The sequence below is a fragment of the Chiloscyllium plagiosum genome, unplaced genomic scaffold (assembly GCF_037043375.1).
Source record: "Chiloscyllium plagiosum isolate Xiang-an unplaced genomic scaffold, Cpla_swu_hap1 HiC_scaffold_33, whole genome shotgun sequence".
NCBI classification, from domain to species: domain Eukaryota; kingdom Metazoa; phylum Chordata; class Chondrichthyes; order Orectolobiformes; family Hemiscylliidae; genus Chiloscyllium; species Chiloscyllium plagiosum.
Window position 1 is genome coordinate 6816256 of NW_028270171.1, and position 21875 is coordinate 6838130.

Below are 21875 nucleotides of genomic sequence, written 5' to 3' on the forward strand. Positions count from 1 at the left end.
GTGTGCTTGTGTATATGTGTGTGCATTCACTATCCTTCCTGTGAAGAAGCCATTCCGAACATTATCCTGGACAGTTTAGTTCTAATGTGAAGATTCTCATCCCATTCCACATCCTCAGTTCTAGTTGACCCATTGAGAATAAACAGTTCCCCTCTATCTACTCTGTCAAATCCATTTATCACCATAAACAGTTCAATTACGCTCATCCCTTAACTTTCTACCCTGAGGAATGTGAGCAAACTGTTGATGTCATTTAACCAGCTCTTTATCTCTGAGTTCATTCAGAAATTCAGGGCTGCACCATTAATGCCAGAACTGAGCACTCCAGATGTGGTTGAACCAGAATTTGACACTTTTACAAAGAACCTCCATCCATAGAGATTTGAACCTCTTTCAGATCAGGACTAATATTAAATTAGTTCCTTTGTTTTGTGTTTTTACGTCAGTTCACTACATTTCTATCCAATTGTCTGAATAATTTCATTTTGATCATTAGTTTTGATGACAAGCAGATGTCACGTTTTATAAAACACTGTGAATTGTCTTTCTTGGTCAGACGTGGATCACTTTACACTTCCCCTCAGTGTCCTGTATCTGCCAGTCTTGCCCATTCCATTAAACTTTGCAACATTCTGCTCTCAAGGTAATGTGCCACCTGCTGTAGAGTCATCATTTTATTGATGGCCCTTCATTGATAGCACTTACAAATCTCATGAAACGTTATGGCTCCCAGTGCCTCTCCTTGGGGAAAATAATCAGATCTTGCTATTTTTAATTCACTCCCTGGCTGAGGGTGCTGTTGGCTAGGCCAACATTTATTGCCCATCCTAAATTATCCTTGTCAAGGTGGTGGTGATTTATGTTCTTGAATTGCTGCTGTTGGCCCAGGGGTAGAGGTGGACTCACAACCGTGTTAGGTAGGGAATCCAGGATTTTGACTCAGCAACAGGGGAAGAACAGTGATATATTTCCTGAGTCAAAATGGTGAGTGGCTCAGAGACAAACATGCAAGGGTGGAGGTGCCATGTATCTTTGCCCTCTTCCTTCTAGATGGGAGTGGTCATGGGTTTGGAACATGTTGGCAAATTCCTACAGCATTTGGTCACTGGTACACCTTGCAGTTGTTAAGTGTCAGTGGGTGGAAGGAATGAATGTTGGTGGCTATTGTGCCAATGAAGTGGGCTGCTTTGAACTGGAGGGTGTCAAGATCCTGAAGTGTTGCTTGTACACTCCCCATTATAAAGACTGACAGCCCCTCTCCCAAGCCAATTCCCCATCAATGATGATGATGAAATTCCCTGTCACTGAAATCATGAAGGTGGCTGCTTTGGCTTTTCACAAACTGAAGCTGATACCATCCATCCTCCAAATTAGAACATTCAAGCACAAATCAAAATGCACACAGGGAACCACCACCCCCTGAGAACTGATGAACATAACCAAATCCATAGATAGCCTTATCACTTGGAGCATCAGTTCTAATATCAATCATCACTCAGAGCCTGGTCAAGCCTGCAAAATGGACACTCAGTTTGCACACTGGGAGATTGGAAAAGAACATTTGACCTAGCAGTGCGTGCAAATTTAAAGCACATTATTACTATTGGGATAGAAAATGCATAAAGTGTAAAGCACCAAAGCTTACATTTGTAGCAGACATTTACAGAATACCATTGTAAATGGGAAACACTGTCTCCCCAGCCCCCAAAGACAAGCATCTGCCCCATTTATCTCCGTTCAATGAGAAAAATGAATGGCGTAGCTATATGATGATTGAGCAGCCATAACCAAGTTATTTAGTGACCCCCTGATTCTATCATGGGCTGTGAATATGACATGCCAATCAGTACTAGTCAAGAAATTTTCCAAGAAATATGTCAATGCCACCATGACCTATATATGACTCCACAATCCATGCGGAGTGCAATCGAAGGAGAGCTGATTTCATGTAAGTTAAAGGAAAGAAAATTGGAACAAAATCCTGCAAATGCTAGTCTGGTCCTATAGCTGCCTTCAGTATTTGACACCCCTGGATTGCAAGAGCAGTAAAAAGGGAATTGCTATATGTCCCACATGGGTTAAGGTAGGCACTGTTGCATTTCCTCACAGAGGATAGTTATTAGCCAATTAGAGTAGAGATACTGATGCCAATCAAAAGCAGAATCTTCATTCTCCAGCATGGAACGTGGAGAAGAGAAACCATTTCCCAGCTTGAGAAACCACCATATAGCAATCAAGTATAGCTTATCCAAGAACACAGTCAAAGGTCGTGTACCTCCAAGCAAGATATTCAACCTTGATATTCTTGCAAAAGGAGTAATTTGAGATGATTGGCTAAATCAGAATCTAAACATCAAACCAAATTGCTGGAAAACAGTATCTATTGCAAGAAAATTAATATTTCAGATCTAGCAACTGTTCTCAACTGATTTCACACCACACATCCTGCCAAACCCACGTTATCCCAGCAGGTCTTCCTGATTTGCAGCAGCCAGTTTTTTTGCTTCAGTTTTAAAAAAGTTGAAAGAATTGCTCAGAGTATAGCAGTTGTGTCAAACATTTAGACTGGGATTAGATTTCAAACTATTGACTAGAGGCTGTTGCATGTTCCAGTGAGCACAGGCAGTTAGTGAGTATTCATTACAAGGAAAAAACTTAAGCTGTTGTGGAATTTCCAATTATGAGAATTGCTCTCAGTCCAAAAAGTCCCTCTACACAGCTGAATAAAACAGAACAAATTATTGGGACAAGCATTGAAACAAGGTTGAGAAAAAAGGATTTAATAATCAGATATTAAACAGCAAAAACCAAAGAACCCAATGAAACTAAATAGTTACACAGTTCCATGGTGAACACTATTTTAATTTTGTGCAAAGCACAACCAAAGTCATCCACTAGAATGAAGTCACCATGTCCAACAAATGGAGTTGTTGAATCCCACTCAGCTCAGGGTGAGCCTGTCAAACAGGTACTCTCCCAGGCCATTCTCAGGGGCTCCCAGTCTCTTCAGGTTGGTGATGTGATCTCCCAGCTTCTTGATCATCTTCACTTGCTCATCCAAGTAGTGCCTCTCCAGGAAGTCACACAGCTGGAAGAGGAGACAAAGATTAGCCTCAAGGAACAAACCATGCACCTGAGTGAGACACCCCATTACAGACATTACAATCACCACCACATTGTACCCCTCCCTCACCACAATCAGGGATGCCTTCTGAAATGTTTCTGGATTTCAGCCTGCAGGAGGCAGGTAGATTATAATTGGAATTGTCCCCCCAGGGAGTAAACAGATTTCCTTACAAACATTTGGAGAGAAAAGTGAGAAACTCACATGAGGGTCCGTGTGGCCAGAGGAGAGTTTGTGCAGATCCAGCAGACTCTGGTTCACATCCTTCTCCATCTGCAGAGCTCTCTGCATTGCCTCCAGACCATTGCCCCACTCATCCTGCTCTGGCTTCTGGAGGAAGGGAAGTCAGGAGAGAAAAACCAGCTCATCTCAGACAGGTGGATCTCAGGCTACATTAGATCAGTTCATTATTCCAACAAACATTGCAAGAGTTGGATTTCAGGCCAATTGTTTTACGGACCCCTTTAGTTTTCACTGTTCCTTGAGCTGAAGACATTTTAGAAGATCCTATTGCAAAACTGTTTTAAGATACTATAATCCAAATGTATCTCAATATGCACCACCATTGGTGGTAATTCCTTGCTGTACTGTTCTATCCATTTCAATCCTTTTGACCAGCCCATTAGAAACATCTTGGAGATGCAGAAAGGAGATGCTGCTACCTTCCACCACTATGGATTCTCTCATTCTTACTTCAGATTACTAGGGGTGTTGGAATTGACATCTGTGGTTATATAGTTGATCATTCTTACATGGGAATGTTGCTCTCCATCCAGTATTCTGGAGCATCCCAATTGCCTATTGCTGTTTCACCAGTGTTAACTAGTGTTTTAAAATTCAATGCATGGTTTTGGTGAGCAATTTATTCAATCTGAGACAATAAACAGGTTGCGAGATACCAGTCAATTTGAGTTCACACAAAATAAACCTTCAAAGTTTACAGAAGCCAACCTTGACATCCTGCAGGAGGACTCTGCCTCCACGTTTATTCTGGAATGCCATCAGTTTCTCAGCGTGTTCCCGTTCCTCATGGGACTGCTCCTTGAAGAACTCAGCAAAGTGATGCAGGGCAACATCATCCCGGTCAAAGTAAGAGAACTGCAAGTGGAGATAAAGTGGGAAGCAAATCAATCTCATCAATGGTTCAATTAGAAAGTGACCCATCCCACCATTTCAATTCCAATTAATTGAAGTTAGTGACAAAAGCAGAAAGTCATCTCCTGTGACTTTTGGCCCAAATAACAGACATTTTGATCTCCCAGAACTGAAGATCAAAAAACCAACTGCAACTCCTGGCCTGTATCTCAAGGAGGCAGTGTGCTGGTGTGGCACAGTACTGTGAAGGTCCCAGTTGAGGACAGCCATTAGACATCCCTGCACTGCAGTTGAGAAACATTCATGCTCAATGCTGGAAGCTGGTGAGGTCATTCACCAACTGACACTCAGGACATGAACATATTGATTAACATGTGAAGTCTCAGTCAGCTATCATTACCAAGCTCACCCATCTGAATACGTAACAACTGTGCAGAATTTTGACTGTGCTATTTTGTAAATTATTCACATTTCAAAATGTGAAAGTGTGCCATTTAACCACCTTTCCTCATTCAAAGTTAGTTATGAAACTTACTTCAACAAAAATAGCTTTTAGGACAACTTTTAAAATTACTACATTTGGTTTAGAGAATTTTTTTTCAAAAAAGATAAGTCATAACCAGCTAAAGAGAATTAAAACACCCTCCTGACTGCAGAGGCAGGAGATAGTTGCCATGGTTACACTGTGCAGAGTTACAATAAACTGGGGACCCTCACCCAAAGGAGGGTTATAATTTAAGGGCATCCTAAACAGGGTTTCAGGGTCAAGTGTGTCCAGGGAACGGGACAAGGACAACAGTCTCAACATACAATTTGCTCAGACATATGACCAAGGAAATTCCTAGATTCTCCATATAGTTACATCACAGTCTTAACTTTAAAACAGAACCTTCAAGCCCACAAGCCTCACCATGGAGAGGTAAACATAGGAGGAATAGAGCTCCAGGTTGATCTGCTTGTTGACAGCATCCTCACAGTCCTTGTGGTAGTTCTGACACACTTGGGAGGCCATCTTCACTATTCCTGCTCACTATCACCCAGACAACTCCAGACCTGAACCGCTCTCCCATGAGCTCTTGTATTTATCCCCCAGGGAACATCCAGGGATAGGTATCACCAATGATGATTGACAATTCCTGACAGCCAATCAGGAATCCCCCGTGAACATAGGCCCCAATGAGAGAGTGGGGATGTGTTAACTAGAGCTGATTAGAGGTGTAGATTAGAATCAGGTCTGATTAGATTAGATTAGATTAGATTAGATTACTTACAGTGTGGAAACAGGCCCTTCGGCCCAACAAGTCCACACCGACCCGCCGAAGCGTAACCCACCCATACCCCTACATTTACCCCTTTACCTAACACTACGGGCAATTTAGCATGGCCAATTCACCTGACTTGCACATCTTTGGAGTGTGGGAGGAAACCGGAGCACCCGGAGGAAACCCACGCAGACACGGGGAGAACGTGCAAACTCCACACAGTCAGTCGCCTGAGGCGGGAATTGAACCCGGGTCTCTGGCGCTGCGAGGCAGCAGTGCTAACCACTGTGCCACCTTAGTGATTGGAACAGCAGGAGGTCACTCAGCAGAATCTCAATCAGATCACTGTGAGTTTGTGTCCTTTTAAAAGAAATAGGTTTGAATTAGGAAAGGTTTTCAAGTTTTCTTTTAAAATAAAGTTTGTTGTGACCAACTGAAAGAGGGGCTCAATGAAGAAGGGGAGTCACCTTCTCAGCCTTTTGTGTTGGAAATGGGAGATTGGCGCTAGGACAAGGCAATTGTAACAGGAGCAGATGGGGCAGAGACTGGAACGCTGTTCTCAATGGTGGGGAATCCAGAATCAGGGGGGCCACAATCTCGTGACACGGGGTAAACTGTTTAGGACTGAGATGAGGAGAAAGGTCTTCACTCTGACTGTGGGGAGCCTTTGGGATTCTTTGCCACAGAAAACATCGAGACTAAAACATTGAATGTTTTCAAGAAGGAGTTAGGTACAGCTCTTAGGGCTAAAGGGATCAAAGTTTATGGGGATAGAGTGGGAGATGGTACTGAGTTAGATGATCAGCTTCAATCACATGGAATGGTGGAGCAGCCCTGAAGGGCTGAATGGCCGACTCCCATTCCTTTTTTTTCTCTCTCATTCTATGTTTTAATAACCTGTTTAGTAAGAGTCTTGTGGCACAGGGGTAGTGTCCCTTTGTCTGGGCCAGGAGGTCTCTGTACAAGACCCTACCTGCTCCAGAGGTGTCTGATAACATCTCTGGACAGGTTCATTAGGAAACAACCAGAGCTGTTGCAGGCCCAATGGACCGAATGGCCTCCTCCTGTGCCATAACAATTCTGTGATTCTGTGGATGATCTGCATCTGAACAGCGTTTCCCTGCCTCTATCTCCTGACTGACCTTTCTGTGGATTGTCACCTCGCTGTGGTGGAGAGCCTCGAGTGTCCCGTTGATTCTGAGAGCGATACCTCAAGAGGTTTCCACCTCCTGGCAGGACCACCCAGGACGGTAAGGTCAGAGGGGAGGATCCCGATAAAGTGCAATGCAAAACAAGTCCTCATGGGCCATCCATCCAGGCAGAAGGTATTTGTCTGCTAACCACGAGGGTGGGTAAAGGCTACAGCAGGAGGGAGATCACAAATCGACATTTCCTTGTCACTTGAGCTGGCTCTACCTTCTGTGAAGCACCGTGTCTGTGTTGTGAGCTGTATTTTTGTGTGCTTGTGTATATGTGTGTGCATTCACTATCCTTCCTGTGAAGAAGCCATTCCGAACATTATCCTGAACAGTTTAGTTCTAATGTGAAGATTCTAATCCCATTCCACATCCTCAGTTCTAGTTGACCCATTGAGAATAAACAGTTCCCCTCTATCTATTTTATTTTTCTTGCGCAAACCCTCAAGTGGCCAGTGACAAACACTGCCCTTCACATCAAAGGGCAAGCACACCTGTTTTGTTTTTTTTTTATTTAACCGCCACACTACCACCTAAGTGCGGTCGTGCTTATTATTTTTTTCCCCAGCACCCATGGTGTGTGTGTGTGCAGGTGTGAGACACAGTGAAAGACACAAAGTGCACCAATCTTTATTCAATTTCCACCACCAGGAAGATAGGAAAACACCCGGGTGGCCAGTGACAAACACTGCCCTTCACATCAAAGGGCAGTGCTGTGTGATCAAAACAGTGAAGGGGAGGGTAGGGACTAAATCAAAATAGAATTGGAGGGAGAAATGATGCACTCCACTCCCTGCGGCGCCCACCTCTCCCTGAACAACTCCAGGGTGTTGGTCGACACCGCGTGCTCCTTCTCCAAGGACACCCGGGCCCTAACGTAACCGCAGAAGAGGGGCAGGCAGTCGGCCTTAACGACCCCCTCCACGGCCCGCTGCCTGGACCTGTTGATGGCCAGTTTGGCCAGGCCCAGGAGCAGACCCACGAGGAGGTCTTCAGACCTGCCCTCCTTCCTCCGTACCGGGTGCCCAAAGATCAGGATCGTGGGACTGAAGTGCAGCCAAAAACAGAGGAGAAGGTTTTTAAGGAAATCAAAAAGGGAGTGCAAACGCCCACACACAATATACACGTGGTCCACGGACTCCACAGCACCACAGAACAAGCAGTTGGGCTGGGAGTCCGTGAACCACCGCAATCTGCGGTTGCAGGGGACTGCTGCGTGCAACACCCTCCACCCCAGATCCCCGAGAGAAAGGGGGAGGACTCCCACGTAGAGAGCCCTCCACTGGGTTCCCCACCGTCCGGTGGCAAATGGGCACGCCAAGGCGTGTCCAGATGTGGATGAGGGAGAAGAGGTGGACGGTGTGCAGCAGCAGTCTGTACAGGGCACTCCTTTTTACATCTTTGAAAGAAACAAAATTAAAATGCTAGGTCAGTATTTATTGCCCATCCTTAATTACCCTTGTCAAGGTGGTGATTTATCTTTTGAATTGCTGCTGTTGTCCATTTGGTAGAGGTAGACCCATAATCGTGTTAGGTAGGGAATCCAGGATTTTGACTCAGCAACAGGGGAAGAACAGCGATATATTTCCTGAGTCAAAATGGTGAGTGGCTCAGAGACAAACGTGCAAGGGTGGAGGTGCCATGTATCTTTGCCCTCTTCCTTCTAGATGGGAGTGGTCATGGGTTTGGAACATGTTGGCAAATTCCTACAGCATTTGGTAGATGGTACACCTTGCAGTTGTTAAGTGTCAGTGGGTGGAAGGAATGAATGTTGGTGGCTATTGTGCCAATGAAGTGGGCTGCTTTGAACTGGAGGGTGTCAAGATCCTGAAGTGTTGTTTGTACACTCCCCATTATAAAGACTGACAGCCCCTCTCCCAAGCCAATTTCCCATCAATGATGATGAAATTCCCTGTCAATGAAATCATGAAGGTGGCTGCTTTGGCTTTTCACAAACTGAAGCTGATAACATCCATCCTCCAAATTAGAACATTCAAGCCCAAATCAAAATGCACACAGGGAACCACCACCCCCTGAGAACTGATGAACATAACCAAATCCATAGATAGCCTTATCACTTGGAGCATCAGTTCTAATATCAACACAGAGCCTGGTCAAGCCTGCAAAATGGACACTCTCAGTTTGCACACTGGGAGATTGGAAAAGAACATTTGACCTAGCAGTGCGTGCAAATTTAAAGCACATTATGCATTTTCACTCCCAATAGTGTTGAAGTGTAAAGCACCGAAGCTTACATTTGTAGCGGACATTTACAGAATACCGTTTTAAATGGGAAACACTGTCTCCCCAGTCCCCAAAGACAAGCACCTGCCCCATTTATCTCCGTTCAATCTGAGAAAAATGAACAGCGTATCCATATGATAATTGAGCAGTCATAACCGAGTTTTGTAGTGACCCCCTGATTCTATCATGGGCTGTGAATATGACACACCTGATCAGTACTAGTCACCTGATAGATTTTCCGAGAAATATGTCAATGCCACAGTGATCTACATGTGACTCCACACTCCATGCAGAGTATAATCGAAGGAGAGCTAATTTCATGTAAATTAAAGGAAAAAAAATTGGAACAAAATCCTGCAAATGCTACTCGGGTCCTATAGCTTTCTTTGCACCTCAAAGTTTGTGTGAAGATTTGTATCTCGGGTGCTCGTTGTTGTGGTTCTGTTCGCCGAGCTGGGAATTTGTGTTGCAGACTTTTCGTTCCCTGTCCACGTAGAGGATAGTTATTAGCCAATTAGATTAGAGACACTGATGCCAATCAAAAGCAGAATCTTCATTCTCCAGCATGGAAAGTGGAGAAGAGAGAAACCATTTCCAAGCTTGGGAAAGCACCATACAGCAATCAAGTATTGCTTATCCAAGAACAGTCAAATGTAGTGTACCTTCAAGCAAGATATTCAACCTTTATATTGTTGTAAAAAGGAGTAATTTTAGATGAGTGTTTAGATTCTGATTTAACCATCAAACCAAAGTGCTGGAAAACAGGTCTAAACAGTATCTATTGCAAGAACTAGTTAATATTTCAGGTCTAACAACTGTTCTCAACGGATTTCACACCATAGATACTGCCAAACCCAAGTTGTCCCAGCAGGTCTTCTTCCTGATTTGCAGCAACCAGTTTTTTTTTGCTTCAGTTTTAAAAAGTTGAAAGAATTGCTCAGTACACCAGTTGTGTCAAACATTTAGATTTCAAACTATTGACTAGAGGCTGTTGCATGTTCCAGTGAGCACAGGCAGTTAGTGATTCCTTAAAAGCCAAAAAGCTTAAGCTGTTGTGGAATTTCCAATTATGAGAATTGCACACTTAGTCCAAAAAGTCCCTCTACATTGCCAAATAAAATTGAACAAATTATTGGGACAAGCATTGAAACAAGATTGAGAGAAAAGAATTTAATGATCAGATGTTAAACATTAAAACCCCAAGAACCAAATGAAACTAAATAGTTACACAGTTCCATGGTGAACACTATTTTAATTTTGTGCAGAGCACAACCAAAGTCATCCACTAGCATGAAGTCACCATGTCCAACAAATGGAGTTGTTGAATCCCACTCAGCTGAGGGTGAGCCTGCCAAACAGGTACTCTCCCAGGCCATTCTCAGGGGCTCCCAGTCTCTTCAGGTTGGTGATGTGATCTCCCAGCTTCTTGATCATCTTCACTTGCTCATCCAAGTAGTGCCTCTCCAGGAAGTCACACAGCTGGAAGAGGAGACAAAGTTAGCCTCAAGGAACAAACCATGCAGCTGAATGAGACATCCCATTACAGACATGACTATCACCACCACATTGTACCCCTCCCACACCACAATCAGGGATGCCTTCTGAAATGTTTCTGGATTTCAGCCTGCAGGAGGCAGGTAGATTATAATTGGAATTGTCCCCCCAGGGGGTAAAACAGATTTCCTTCCAAACTTTGAGAGAAAATGAGAAACTCACATGAGGGTCCGTGTGGTCAGAGGAGAGTTTGTGCAGATCCAGCAGACTCTGGTTCACATCCTTCTCCATCTGCAGAGCTCTCTGCATTGCCTCCAGACCATTGCCCCACTCATCCTGCTCTGGCTTCTGGAGCAAGGGAAGTCAGGAGAGAAAAAACAGCTCATCTCAGACAGGTGGATCACAGGCTACATCAGATCAGTTCATTATTCCAACAAACATTGCAAGAGTTGGATTTCAGGCCAATTGTTTTACTGACCCCTTTAGTTTTCACTGTTCCTTGAGCTGAGGACATTTTAGAAGACCCTACTGTAAAACTATTTTAAGATACTATAATCCAAATGTATCTAAATATGTGCACCAATGGTGGTCATTCCTTGCTGTACTGTTCTATCCCTGTTGTCCCTTTTGACGAGCCCATTAGAAACATCTTGGAGATGCAGAAAGGAGATGCTGCTACCTTCCACCACTATGGATTCTCTCATTCTTACCTCAGATTACTAGGGGTGTTGGAATTGACATCTGAGGTTATATAGTTGATCATTCTTCCATGGGAATGTTGCTCGCCATCCAGTATTCTGGATCATCCCAATTACCTATTGCTGTTTCACAAGTGTTAACTAGTGTTTTAAAATTCAATGCATGGTTTTGGTGAGCAATTTATTCAATCTTGAGACAATAAACAGGTTGCGTGATACCAGTCAATTTGAGTTCACACAAAATAAACCTTCAAAGTTTACAGAAGCCAACCTTGACATCCTGCAGGAGGACTCGGCCTCCACGTTTATTCTGGAATGCCATCAGTTTCTCAGCGTGTTCCCGTTCCTCATGGGACTGCTCCTTGAAGAACTCAGCAAAGTGACGCAGGGCAACATCATCCCGGTCAAAGTAAGAGGACTGCAAGTGGAGATAAAGTGGGAAGCAAATCTCAATCTCATCCATGGTTCAATCAGAAAGTGACCCATCCCACCATTTCAATTCTCTTCCAATTAATTGAAGGTAGTGACAAAAGCAGAAAGTCAACTGTGAATTTTGGCCCAAATAACAGACGTTTTGATCTCCCAGAACTGAAGATCAAAAAACCAACTGCAACCCCTGGCCTGTATCTTAAGGAGGCAGTGTGCTCGTGTGGCACAGTACTGTGAAGGTCCCAGTTGAGGACAGCCATTGGACATCCCTGCACTGCAGTTGAGAAACATTCATGCTCAATGCTGGAAGCTGGTGAGGTCATTCACCAACTGAAACTCAGGACATGAACATATTGATTAACATGTGAAGTCTCAGTCAGCTATCTCATTACCAAGCTCACCCATCTGAATAAGTATCTACTCTGCACAGAATTTTGACTGTGCTATTTTGTAAATTATTCACATTTCAATATGTGAAAGTGTGCCATTTAACCACCTTTCCTCATTCAAAGTTAGTTATGAAACTTACTTCACAGAAATAGCTTCATAGGCCAACTTTTAAAATTAATACATTTGGTTTAAAGAACATTTTTTCAAAAAAAGATGAGTCATAACCAGCTAAAGAGAATTAAAACACCCTCCTGACTGCAGAGGCAGGTGATAATTGCCAGTGGTTACACTGTGCAAAGTTACAATAAACTGGGGACCCTCACCCAAAGGAGGGTTATAATTTAAGGGCATCCTAAACAGGGTTTCAGGGTCAAGTGTGTCCACGGAACGGGACAAGGACAACAGTCTCAACATACAATTTGCTCAGACATATGACCAAGGAAATTCCTAGATACTCCATATAGTTACATCACAGTCTTAACTTTAAAAGAGAACCTTCAAGCCCACAAGGCTCACCATGGAGAGGTAAACATAGGAGGAATAGAGCTCCAGGTTGATCTGCTTGTTGACAGCATCCTCACAGTCCTTGTGGTAGTTCTGACACACTTGGGAGGCCATCTTCACTATTCCTGCTCACTATCACCCAGACAACTCCAGACCTGAACCTCTCACCCATAAGTTCTTGTATTTATCCCCCAGGGAACATCCAGGGAGAGGTATCACCAATGATGATTGACAATTCCTGACAGCCAATCAGGAAACCCCCATGAACATAGGCCCCAATGAGAGAGAGGGGATGTGTTAACCAGAACTGACCAGAGGTGTAGATTAGAGTCAGGTCTGGATGATTATTCTGTGATCGGAACAGTAGGAGGTCACTCAGCAGCATCTCAATCAGGTCACTGTGAGTTTGTGTCCTTTTGAAAGAAATAGGTTTGAATTAGGAAAGGTTTTCAAGTTTTCTTTTAAAATAAAGTTTGTTGTGACAACTGAAAGAGGGGCTCAATGAAGAAGGGGAGTCACCATCTCAGCCTTTTGTGCTGGAAATGGGAGATAGGCGCTAGGACAAGGCAATTGTAACAGGAGCAGATGGGGCAGAGACTGGAACGCTGTTCTCAATGATGGGGAGTCCAGAATCCGGGGGGTCACAGTCTTGTGACACGGGGTAAACTGTTTAGGACTGAGATGAGGAGAAAGGTCTTCACTCAGAGAGTGGGGAGGCTGTGGGATTCTTTGCCTCAGAAAACATTGAGACTAAAACATTGAATGTTTTTAAGAAGGAGTCAGGTACAGCTCTTAGGGCTAAAGGGATCAAAGTTTATGGGGATGGAGTGGGAGATGGTACTGAGTTAGATGATCAGCTTCAATCACATGGAATGGTGGAGCAGGCCTGAAGGGCTGAATGGCCGACTCCCATTCCTTTTTTTTTCTCTCATTCTATGTTTCAATAACCTGTTTAGTAAGAGTCTTATGGCACAGGGGTGGTGTCCCTTTGTCTGGGCCAGGAGGTCTCTGTACAAGACCCAACCTGCTCCAGAGGTGTCTGATAACATCACTGGACAGGTTCATAAGGAAACGACCAGAGCTGTTGCAGGCCCTGTCAGGAGGTGGAAACCTCTTGAGGTATCGCTCTGTGTAACTATTTAGTTTCATTGGGTTCTTGGGTTTTTGCTGTTTAATATCTGATTATTACATCCTTTTCACTCAACCTTGTTTCAATGCTTGTCCCAGTAATTTGTTCTGTTTTATTCGGCTGTGTAGAGGGATTTTTGGGACGAAGTGAGCAATTCTCATAATTGGAAATTCCACAACGGCTTAAGCTTTTTTCCTTGTAAGGAATACTCACTAACTGCCTGTGCTCACTGGAACAGGTTTACAGCAATAGCCTCTAGTCAATAGTTTGAAATCTAATCCCAGTCTAAACGTTTGACACAACTGCTATACTCTGAGCAATTCTTTCAACTATTTTAAAACTGAAGCAAAAAAACTGGCTGCTGCAAATCAGGAAGACGACCTGCTGGGAAAACTTGTGCTTGGAAGTAGGTGTGGTGTGAAATCAGTTGAGAACAGTTGCTAGACCTGAAATATTAATTTTCTTGCAATAGATACTGTTTTCCAGCAATTTGGTTCGACGTTTAGATTCTGATTTAGCCAATCATCTAAAATTACTCCTTTTGCAAGAATACCTCCTTGCTTGGAGGTACACTACCTTTGACTGTTCTTGGATAAGCTATACTTGATTGCTATACGGTGGTTTCCCAAGCTGGGAAATGGTTTCTCTCTTCTCCATGTTCCATGCTGGAGAATGAAGATTCTGCTTTTGATTGGCATCAGTGTCTCTATTCTCCTTGGCCAGTAACTATCCTCTATCTGAGGAAATGCAACAGTGCCTACCTTAACCCATGTGGGACATATAGCAATTCCCTTTTTACTGCTCTTGCAATCCAGGGGTGTCAAATACTGAAGGCAGCTATAGGACCAGACTAGCATTTGCAGGATTTTGTTCCAATTTTCTTTCCTTTAAATTACATGAAATCAGCTCTCCTTCGATTGCACTCTGCATGGAGTGTGGAGTCACATGTAGGTCATTGTGGCATTGACATATTTCTAGGAAAATCTAACAGGTGAGTAGTACTGTTCAGGTGTGTCATATTCACAGCCCATGATAGAATAAGGGGGTCACTAAATAACTCGGTTATGAATGCTCAATCATCATAAGGCTACGCTGTTCATTTTTCTCAGATTGAACGGAGATAAATGGGGCAGGTGCTTGTCTTTGGGGACTGGGGAGACAGTGTTTCCCATTTAAAATGGTATTCTGTAAATGTCCGCGACAAATGTAAGCTTTGGTGCTTTACACTTCAACACTATTGGGAGTGAAAATGCATAATGTGCTTTAAATTTGCACGCACTGCTAGGTCAAATGTTCTCTTCCAATCTCCCAGTGTGCAAACTGAGAGTGTCCATTTTGCAGGCTTGACCAGGCTCTGTGTTGATATTACAACTGATGCTCCAAGTGATAAGGCTATCTATGGATTTGGTTATGTTCATCAGTTCTCAGGGGGTGGTGGTTCCCTGTGAGCATTTTGATTTGGGCTTGAATGTTCTAATTTGGAGGATGGATGTTATCAGCTTCAGTTTGTGAAAAGCCAAAGCAGCCACCTTAATGATTTCAGTGACAGGGAATTTCATGATCATTGATGGGGAATTGGCTTGGGAGAGGGGCTGTCAGTCTTTATAATGGGGAGTGTACAAGCAACACTTCAGGATCTTGACACCCTCCAGTTCAAAGCAGCCCAACTTCATTGGCACAATAGCCACCAACATTCATTCCATCCACCCACTGACACTTAACAACTGCAAGGTGTACCATCTACCAAATGCTGCAGGAATTTGCCAACATGTTCCAAACCCATGACCACTCCCACCTAGAAGGAAGAGGGCAAAGATACATGGCACCTCCACCCTTGCACGTTTGTCTCTGAGCCACTCACCTTTTTGACTTGGGAAATATATCGCTGTTCTTCCTCTGGTGCTGAGTCAAAATCCTGGATTCCCTACCTAACACGATTGTGGGTCTACCTCTACCCCATGGCCAACAGCAGCAATTCAAGAACATAAATCACCACCACCACCACCTTGACAAGGATAATTTAGGATGGGCAATAAACGCTGGCCTAGCCAACAGCACCCTCAGCCAGGGAGTGAATTAAAAATAGCAAGATCTGATTATTTTCCCCAAGGAGAGGCACTGGGAGCCATAACGTTTCATGAGATTGGTAAGTGCTATCAATGAAGGGCCATCAATAAAATGATGACTCTACAGCAGGTGGCACATTTCCTTGAGAGCAGAATGTTGCAAAGTTTAATGGAATGGGCAAGACTGGCAGATACAGGACACTGAGGGGAAGTGGAAAGTGATCCACGTCTGACCAAGAAAGACAATTCACAGTGTTTTATAAAAGGTGACATCTGCTTGTTATCAAAACTAATGATCAAAATGAAATTATTCAGACAATTGGATGGAAATGCAGTGAACTGACGTAAAAACACAAAACAAAGGAACTAATTTAATATTAGTCCTGATCTGAAAGAGGTTCAAATCTCTATGGATGGAGGTTCTTTGTAAAAGTGTCACATTCTGGTTCAACCACATCTGGAGTGCTCAGTTCAGGCAGAGATGGTGCAGCCCTGAATTTCTGAATGAACTCAGAGATAAAGAGCTGGTTAAATGACATCAACGGTTTGCTCACATTCCTCAGGGTAGAAAGTTAAGGGATGAGCATAATTGAAATGTTTATGGTGATAACTGGATTTGACAGAGGAGATAGAGGGGAACTGTTTATTCTCAATGGGTCAAATAGAACTGAGGATGTGGAATGGGATTAGAATCTTCACATTAGAACTAAACTATCCAGGATAATGTTCGGAATGGCTTCTTCACAGGAAGGATAGTGAATGCACACACATACACACAAGCACACAAAAATACAGCTCACAACACGGACACGGTGCTTCACAGAAGGTAGAGCCAGCTCAAGTGGCAAGGAAATGTCGATTTGTGATCTCCCTCCTGCTGTAGCCTTTAACCACAGCTGGGAGTCAGCTGTTCACCCTTCCACCATTCTATATGATTATGGCTGATATCTAACTCAGTACCATCTTCCCATTCTCCATCCAACATTTTGATCCCTTTCACCCTAAGAGCTGTACCTAACTCCTTCTTGAAAACATTCAATGCTTTAGTCTCAATGTTTTCTGTGGCAGAGAATTCCACAGGCTCCCCACTCTCTGGGTGAAGACATTTCTCCTCATCTCAGTCCTAAACAGCTTATCCTATGTCACTACACTATCACCCCCTCCCCCGGACTCTGATCTCCCCTCCATTGAAAACTGCCTACCTTTCTCTCCCATTTCTAACACAACAGGCTGAGAAACTGACTCCCCTTCTTCATTGAGCCCCTCTTGCAGTTGGTCACAACCTTTCCTCATCCAAATCTATTTCTTTCAAATGAACACAAACTCACAGTGACCTGATTGAGATGCTGCTGAGTGACCTCCTGCTGTTCCGATCACAGAATAATCATCCAGACCTGACTCTAATCTACACCTCTGATCAGTTCTGATTCACCCCCTCTCTCTCATTGGGGCCTATGTTCATGGGTGATTCCTGATTGGCTGTCAGGAATTGTCAATCATCATTGGTGATACCTCTCCCTGGAGGATAAATTCAAATGCATGCAGGAGTGAGTTATGGGTCTGTAGTTGTCTGAGTGGTAGTGAGCAGGAATAGTGAAGATGGCCTCCCAAGTGTGTCAGAACTACCACAAGGACTGTGAGGATGCTGTTAACAAGCAGATCAACCTGGAGCTCCATTCTTCCTATGTTTACCTCTCCATGGTGAGGCTTGTGGTTTTGAAGGTTCTGTTTTAAAGTTATGACTGTAATATAACTGTCTGGAGTATTGAGGAATTTCCTTGGTCATATGCTTGAGCAAATTCAATATGTTGAGATTGTTGTTGGCTTTTTTTCCTGGATGCACTTAACCCTGAAACCTTGTTGTAATTTTAGAATGCTCCTAAATTATAACTGGCCTTTGAGTGAGGGTCCCTAGTTTATTGTAACTCTGCACAGTGTAACCACTGGCAATTGCCCTCCTGACTGCAGACGCTGGTGTTGTCTTAATTCTCCTTTAGTTATAGTCTGTTCAGCATGTTGATTTTGGCCACTGTTTGAATTTTGTGTTCAATGCTAGTCTCCCTCCTATTGGAAAGATGTTGTGAAACTTTGAAAGGGTTCAGAAAAGACTTACAAGGATGTTGCCTGGGTTGAAGAATTTGAGCTATTGGAAGAGGCTGAATAGGCTGGGGCTGTTTTCCCTGGAGTGTTGGAGGCTGAGGGGTGACCTCATTTTGATTAAAATCATGTGGGGCATGCATAGGATAAATAGACCAAGCCATTTCACTGTGGTATGGAAGTCCAGAATTAGAGGACATAGGTTTAGGGTGACAGGGGAAAGATGAGACCTAAGGGGCAACTTTTCCACTCCAGGGTAGTATATGTATGGAATGAGCTGCCAGAGGAAGTGGTGGAGGCTAGTACAATGGCAACATTTAACAGCCATCTGGATAGGTATCTGAATAGGAAGGGTTTGGAGGCATATGGGCAGGTGGGACTAGATTGTGTTGGGATATCTGGATGGCATAATGAGTTGGACTGTAGTGTTTGTTTACATCTTGTACATCTGACTCCATAACACATCTCTTTTTCAAAAAACTTTCTCTAAACCAAATATATTGATTTTGAAAAGCTGCCCAAATAATGCAGCTGTTGTCTTTTGTTGAAGATGAAGTGAGTTTATTTAATGTGAGGAAAGGTGGTTAAATGGCCCTTTTTTTTTTACTTGTGAATGATTTAAAAATAGCACAGACCAGATTCTGTGCAGAGTAGATAGTAGGACAGTGTGGTTATTCAGGTGGGTGAGGTTGGTAATGAGGTAGCTGACTGAGACTTCTGCCTGTTAGTCATGTTCATGTCCTGTGTTTGGTCAATGATCTCTCTAGTACCCAGCACTGAGCAAGAATGTTTCTAACCTGCAGTGCAGGGATGTCTAATGGTTGCTTCCAATAAGGACCTTCTCAGTACTCTGCCACACTAGCACACTGCCTCCCTAAGATACAGGCCAGGGGTTGCAGTTAGCTTTTTAAATCCTCATTTCTGGGAGGTCAAAATAATGTCTGCTATTTGGATCCCAATCGACAGATGACATTCTGCTTTTGTCACTCCAATTAATTGGAAGGGAATTGAAATGGTGGATGGGTCACTTTCTGATTGTGCCAAGGATGAGAGTAATGCTTTCTTCCCACTTTATCTCCACTTGCAGTCCTCTTACTTTGACCGGGATGATGTTGCCCTGCATCACTTTGCTGAGTTCTTCAAGGAGCAGTCCCATGAGGAACGGGAACACGCTGAGAAACTGATGGAATTCCAGAATAAACGTGGCGGTAGAGTCGTCCTGCAGGATGTCAAGGTTGGCTTCTGTAAACTTTGGAGATTTTGGTGTTTTTGTGTGAAGTCAAATTGACTGGTATCAGTCAATCTGTTGAGCCTCAAGACTGAATAAATGCTATATGAATTGGAGATTGTATTGGTGAGCAATGCACTGAATTGGAGACTATTTTGCACTTGTGAAACAGCAACAGGCAATTGGGATGATCCAGAATACTGGATGGAGAGAGAATCATTCTCATGTAACAATGATAAACCTATATAACCTCAGCTATCAATTCCAATGCCCCTCTACTGTGGTAAGAATGAGAGAATCCACAGGGGTGGAAGGTAGTAGCATCTCCAAGATGTTTCTATTGGGCTGGTCAAGAGGATTGAAAGGGATAGAACAGTAAAGCAAGGAATTACATTTGGATTATATCCTAAAATGTGCTTTCACGGTATGGTAAGCTTCTAAAATTTAAGCTCTGGGAACAGTGAAATCTAAAGGAGTCAGTAATATCTAACTCTCTTTTTGGAATAATGGACTGATCAGATGTAGCCTGTGATCCACCTGTCTGAGATGAGCTGGTTTTTCTCTCCTGACTTCCCTCCCTCCAGAAGCCAGAGCAGGATGAGTGGGGCAATAGTCTGGAGGCAATGCAGAGAGCTCTGCAGATGGAGAAGGATGTGAACCAGAGTCTGCTGGATCTGCACAAACTCTCCTCTGGCCACACGGACCCTCATGTGAGTTTTCCATTTGGTTTTTTTTTCTCTAAACATTTGGCAGCAAATGATCTTTGTTTACTCGGTTTGGGGAGGCGGGGGGGGGGTAGAATTCCAACTATCATTGACCTGCCTCCTGCAGGCTGAAATCATAAGCTTTGCAACAAACATCCCAGAGTGTGGTGAGGGAGAGGTGCAATGTGGTGGAGATTTCCCACATCTGTATTGGGACCTCACCTTTTTCAGGTGCATGGTTTGTTCCTTCAGGCTAATCTTTGTCTCCTCTTCCAGCTGTGTGACTTCCTGGAGAGGCACTACTTGGATGAGCAAGTGAAGATGATCAAGAAGCTGGGAGATCACATCACCAACCTGAAGAGACTGGGAGCCCCTGAGAATGGCCTGGGAGAGTACCTGTTTGACAGGCTCACCCTGAACTGAGTGGGATTCAAGAACTCCATTTGTTGGTCATGGTGACTTCATTCTAGTGGATGACTTTGGTTGTGCTCCGCACAAAATTAAAATAGTGTTCACCATGGAACTAAGTGTTTTGTGTAATTTCTTTAGTTTCATTGAACATCTGATCACTTAAATCCTCTTCTCTCAACCTTGTTTCGATGATTATCCCAGTAATTTGCTCAGTGTTTTTATTCTGGTCTGTGGAGAGACTTTTGGAATAAGTGAGCAACTCTCATAATCGGGAAGCAGTTGTGGAATTGAAGGTTTTTTGGCTTGTAAGCAGTGCTCACTATCTGCCTGTGCTCACTAGAACAAGTTTGCAGCAATAGACTCTTGTCAATAGTTACAAGTCTGAATGATTGACACAACTGGTGTACTCCTGAGCAATGCTTAAAGGCTTTTGAAAATTGGAGCAAAAAACATTTGGCTGCTGGAAATCAGGAAGAAACACAGTTTGGAAAACTTTGGGTTTAGCAGCATCTGTGGAGTGAAGTCAGTTCAGTCACTGGACCTGAAATATTAATTACTCGTGTAACTGATTATTGTCACTCTAGTATTTTCCAGCAATTAGTTTTAATGCTTAGATTCTGATTTAGTGGAATATCTACAATGACCCCCTTACAAGAACATAAGTTGAATATCTTGCTCAAAGGTAGACTACCGTTTTGTTCTTGGATAGGTGATACTTGATTGCTATATGGTGGTTTCCAAGTTCCAGGCTGGAGAATGAAGATTCTGCTTTTGATTGGCATCAGTGTCTCTAGTCTACTTGGCTAATAACTATCCTCTAACTGAGGAAATGCAACAGTGCCTACCTTCTCCCATGTGAGACAATTGTAACAATTCCTTTCTTGACAGTGCTGGATTGCTAGAGCAGTAAATACTGAGGGTAGCTGGTGCAAAGAAAGCTATAGGACCCAAGTAGCATTTGCAGTAATTTGTTCCAAATGGTTTTTCCTTTTTAATTTACATGAAATCAGCTCTCTAATGTATAGGCTGTGGAGTCTTAGTTCAAGGGAAATCTAATGGGTGATGAATGCTGCTCTTGCTTGGGATGCTCAGGCCACAATAAGTAGGGCACAGAGTAACTTGGTCAATGACTGCTCAGCCATCTTAAGGCTGTACTGTTCATCTTTCTCAGCTTGAAGTGAGATTAATGGGGCAGGTGCTGGTCTGTGGAGGGGAAGAAAAGACATTTCCCATCTAAAATGTTATTCTCCGATATCAGGACAACACAAATGTCAGCTTTGATACTTACCACCTTTTGTCCATAATTTTGGGATTGAAAATGCACATGTGCTTTGCGTTTGCACACAGTGAGGTCAAATGTTCTTTTCCAATCTTCCCAGTGTGCAAATTCAGATGGTCCATTTTACAGGCTTGACGAGGCTCTAAAGGTTGATATTGGACGTGCTGCTCCAAGTGACAAGGCTATTTATGGATTTGGTTATGTTCAGAGGTGGTGTTTCCCAGCCTGCAGCTTGAGTTGTGCTGCTCCTTTTAATTTGGAGGATGGACATTATCAGTGTCAGTTTGTGAAAAGCCAAAGCTGCCACCTTAGTGCTGTCATTGACATGATCACAGGGGGAGAGATATTGAATGTGGGTGGGGAATTGGCTTGGGCAGGGGGTGTCAAAGTCAGGATAATGGGGAGTGTGCCAACAACATTCAAGGATCTTGACACCCTCCAGTTCAAAGCAGCCCACTTGATTGGCACAATAGCTACCAACATTCATTCCTTCCATCCACTGACACTTGGCCACTGCAAGGTGTA

General features: G+C 43.5%; 3 protein-coding genes across 3 annotated transcripts; 1 reads left to right on the forward strand and 2 right to left on the reverse strand.

Annotated features, from left to right (window-relative positions):
• Positions 1–2941: 2941 nt before the first annotated feature.
• Positions 2942–5231, reverse strand: LOC122542155 (ferritin, heavy subunit-like). The gene is made up of 4 exons (XM_087978002.1): positions 5130–5231; positions 4076–4222; positions 3329–3454; positions 2942–3088 (listed from the first exon to the last, which is right to left on the reverse strand). The coding sequence occupies exons 1-4, from the start codon at positions 5229–5231 to the stop codon at positions 2942–2944; spliced, it is 522 nt and encodes a 173-aa protein (XP_087834128.1).
• Positions 5232–10253: 5022 nt separating this feature from the next.
• On the reverse strand, positions 10254–12550 carry LOC122545612 (ferritin heavy chain, oocyte isoform-like). The gene is made up of 4 exons (XM_087978003.1): positions 12449–12550; positions 11385–11531; positions 10638–10763; positions 10254–10400 (listed from the first exon to the last, which is right to left on the reverse strand). The coding sequence occupies exons 1-4, from the start codon at positions 12548–12550 to the stop codon at positions 10254–10256; spliced, it is 522 nt and encodes a 173-aa protein (XP_087834129.1).
• A 4680-nt stretch (positions 12551–17230) lies between these two features.
• Positions 17231–20083, forward strand: LOC122545681 (ferritin heavy chain A-like). The gene is made up of 4 exons (XM_087978004.1): positions 17231–17332; positions 18816–18962; positions 19541–19666; positions 19937–20083. The coding sequence occupies exons 1-4, from the start codon at positions 17231–17233 to the stop codon at positions 20081–20083; spliced, it is 522 nt and encodes a 173-aa protein (XP_087834130.1).
• The last annotated feature ends 1792 nt before the right edge of the window (positions 20084–21875 follow it).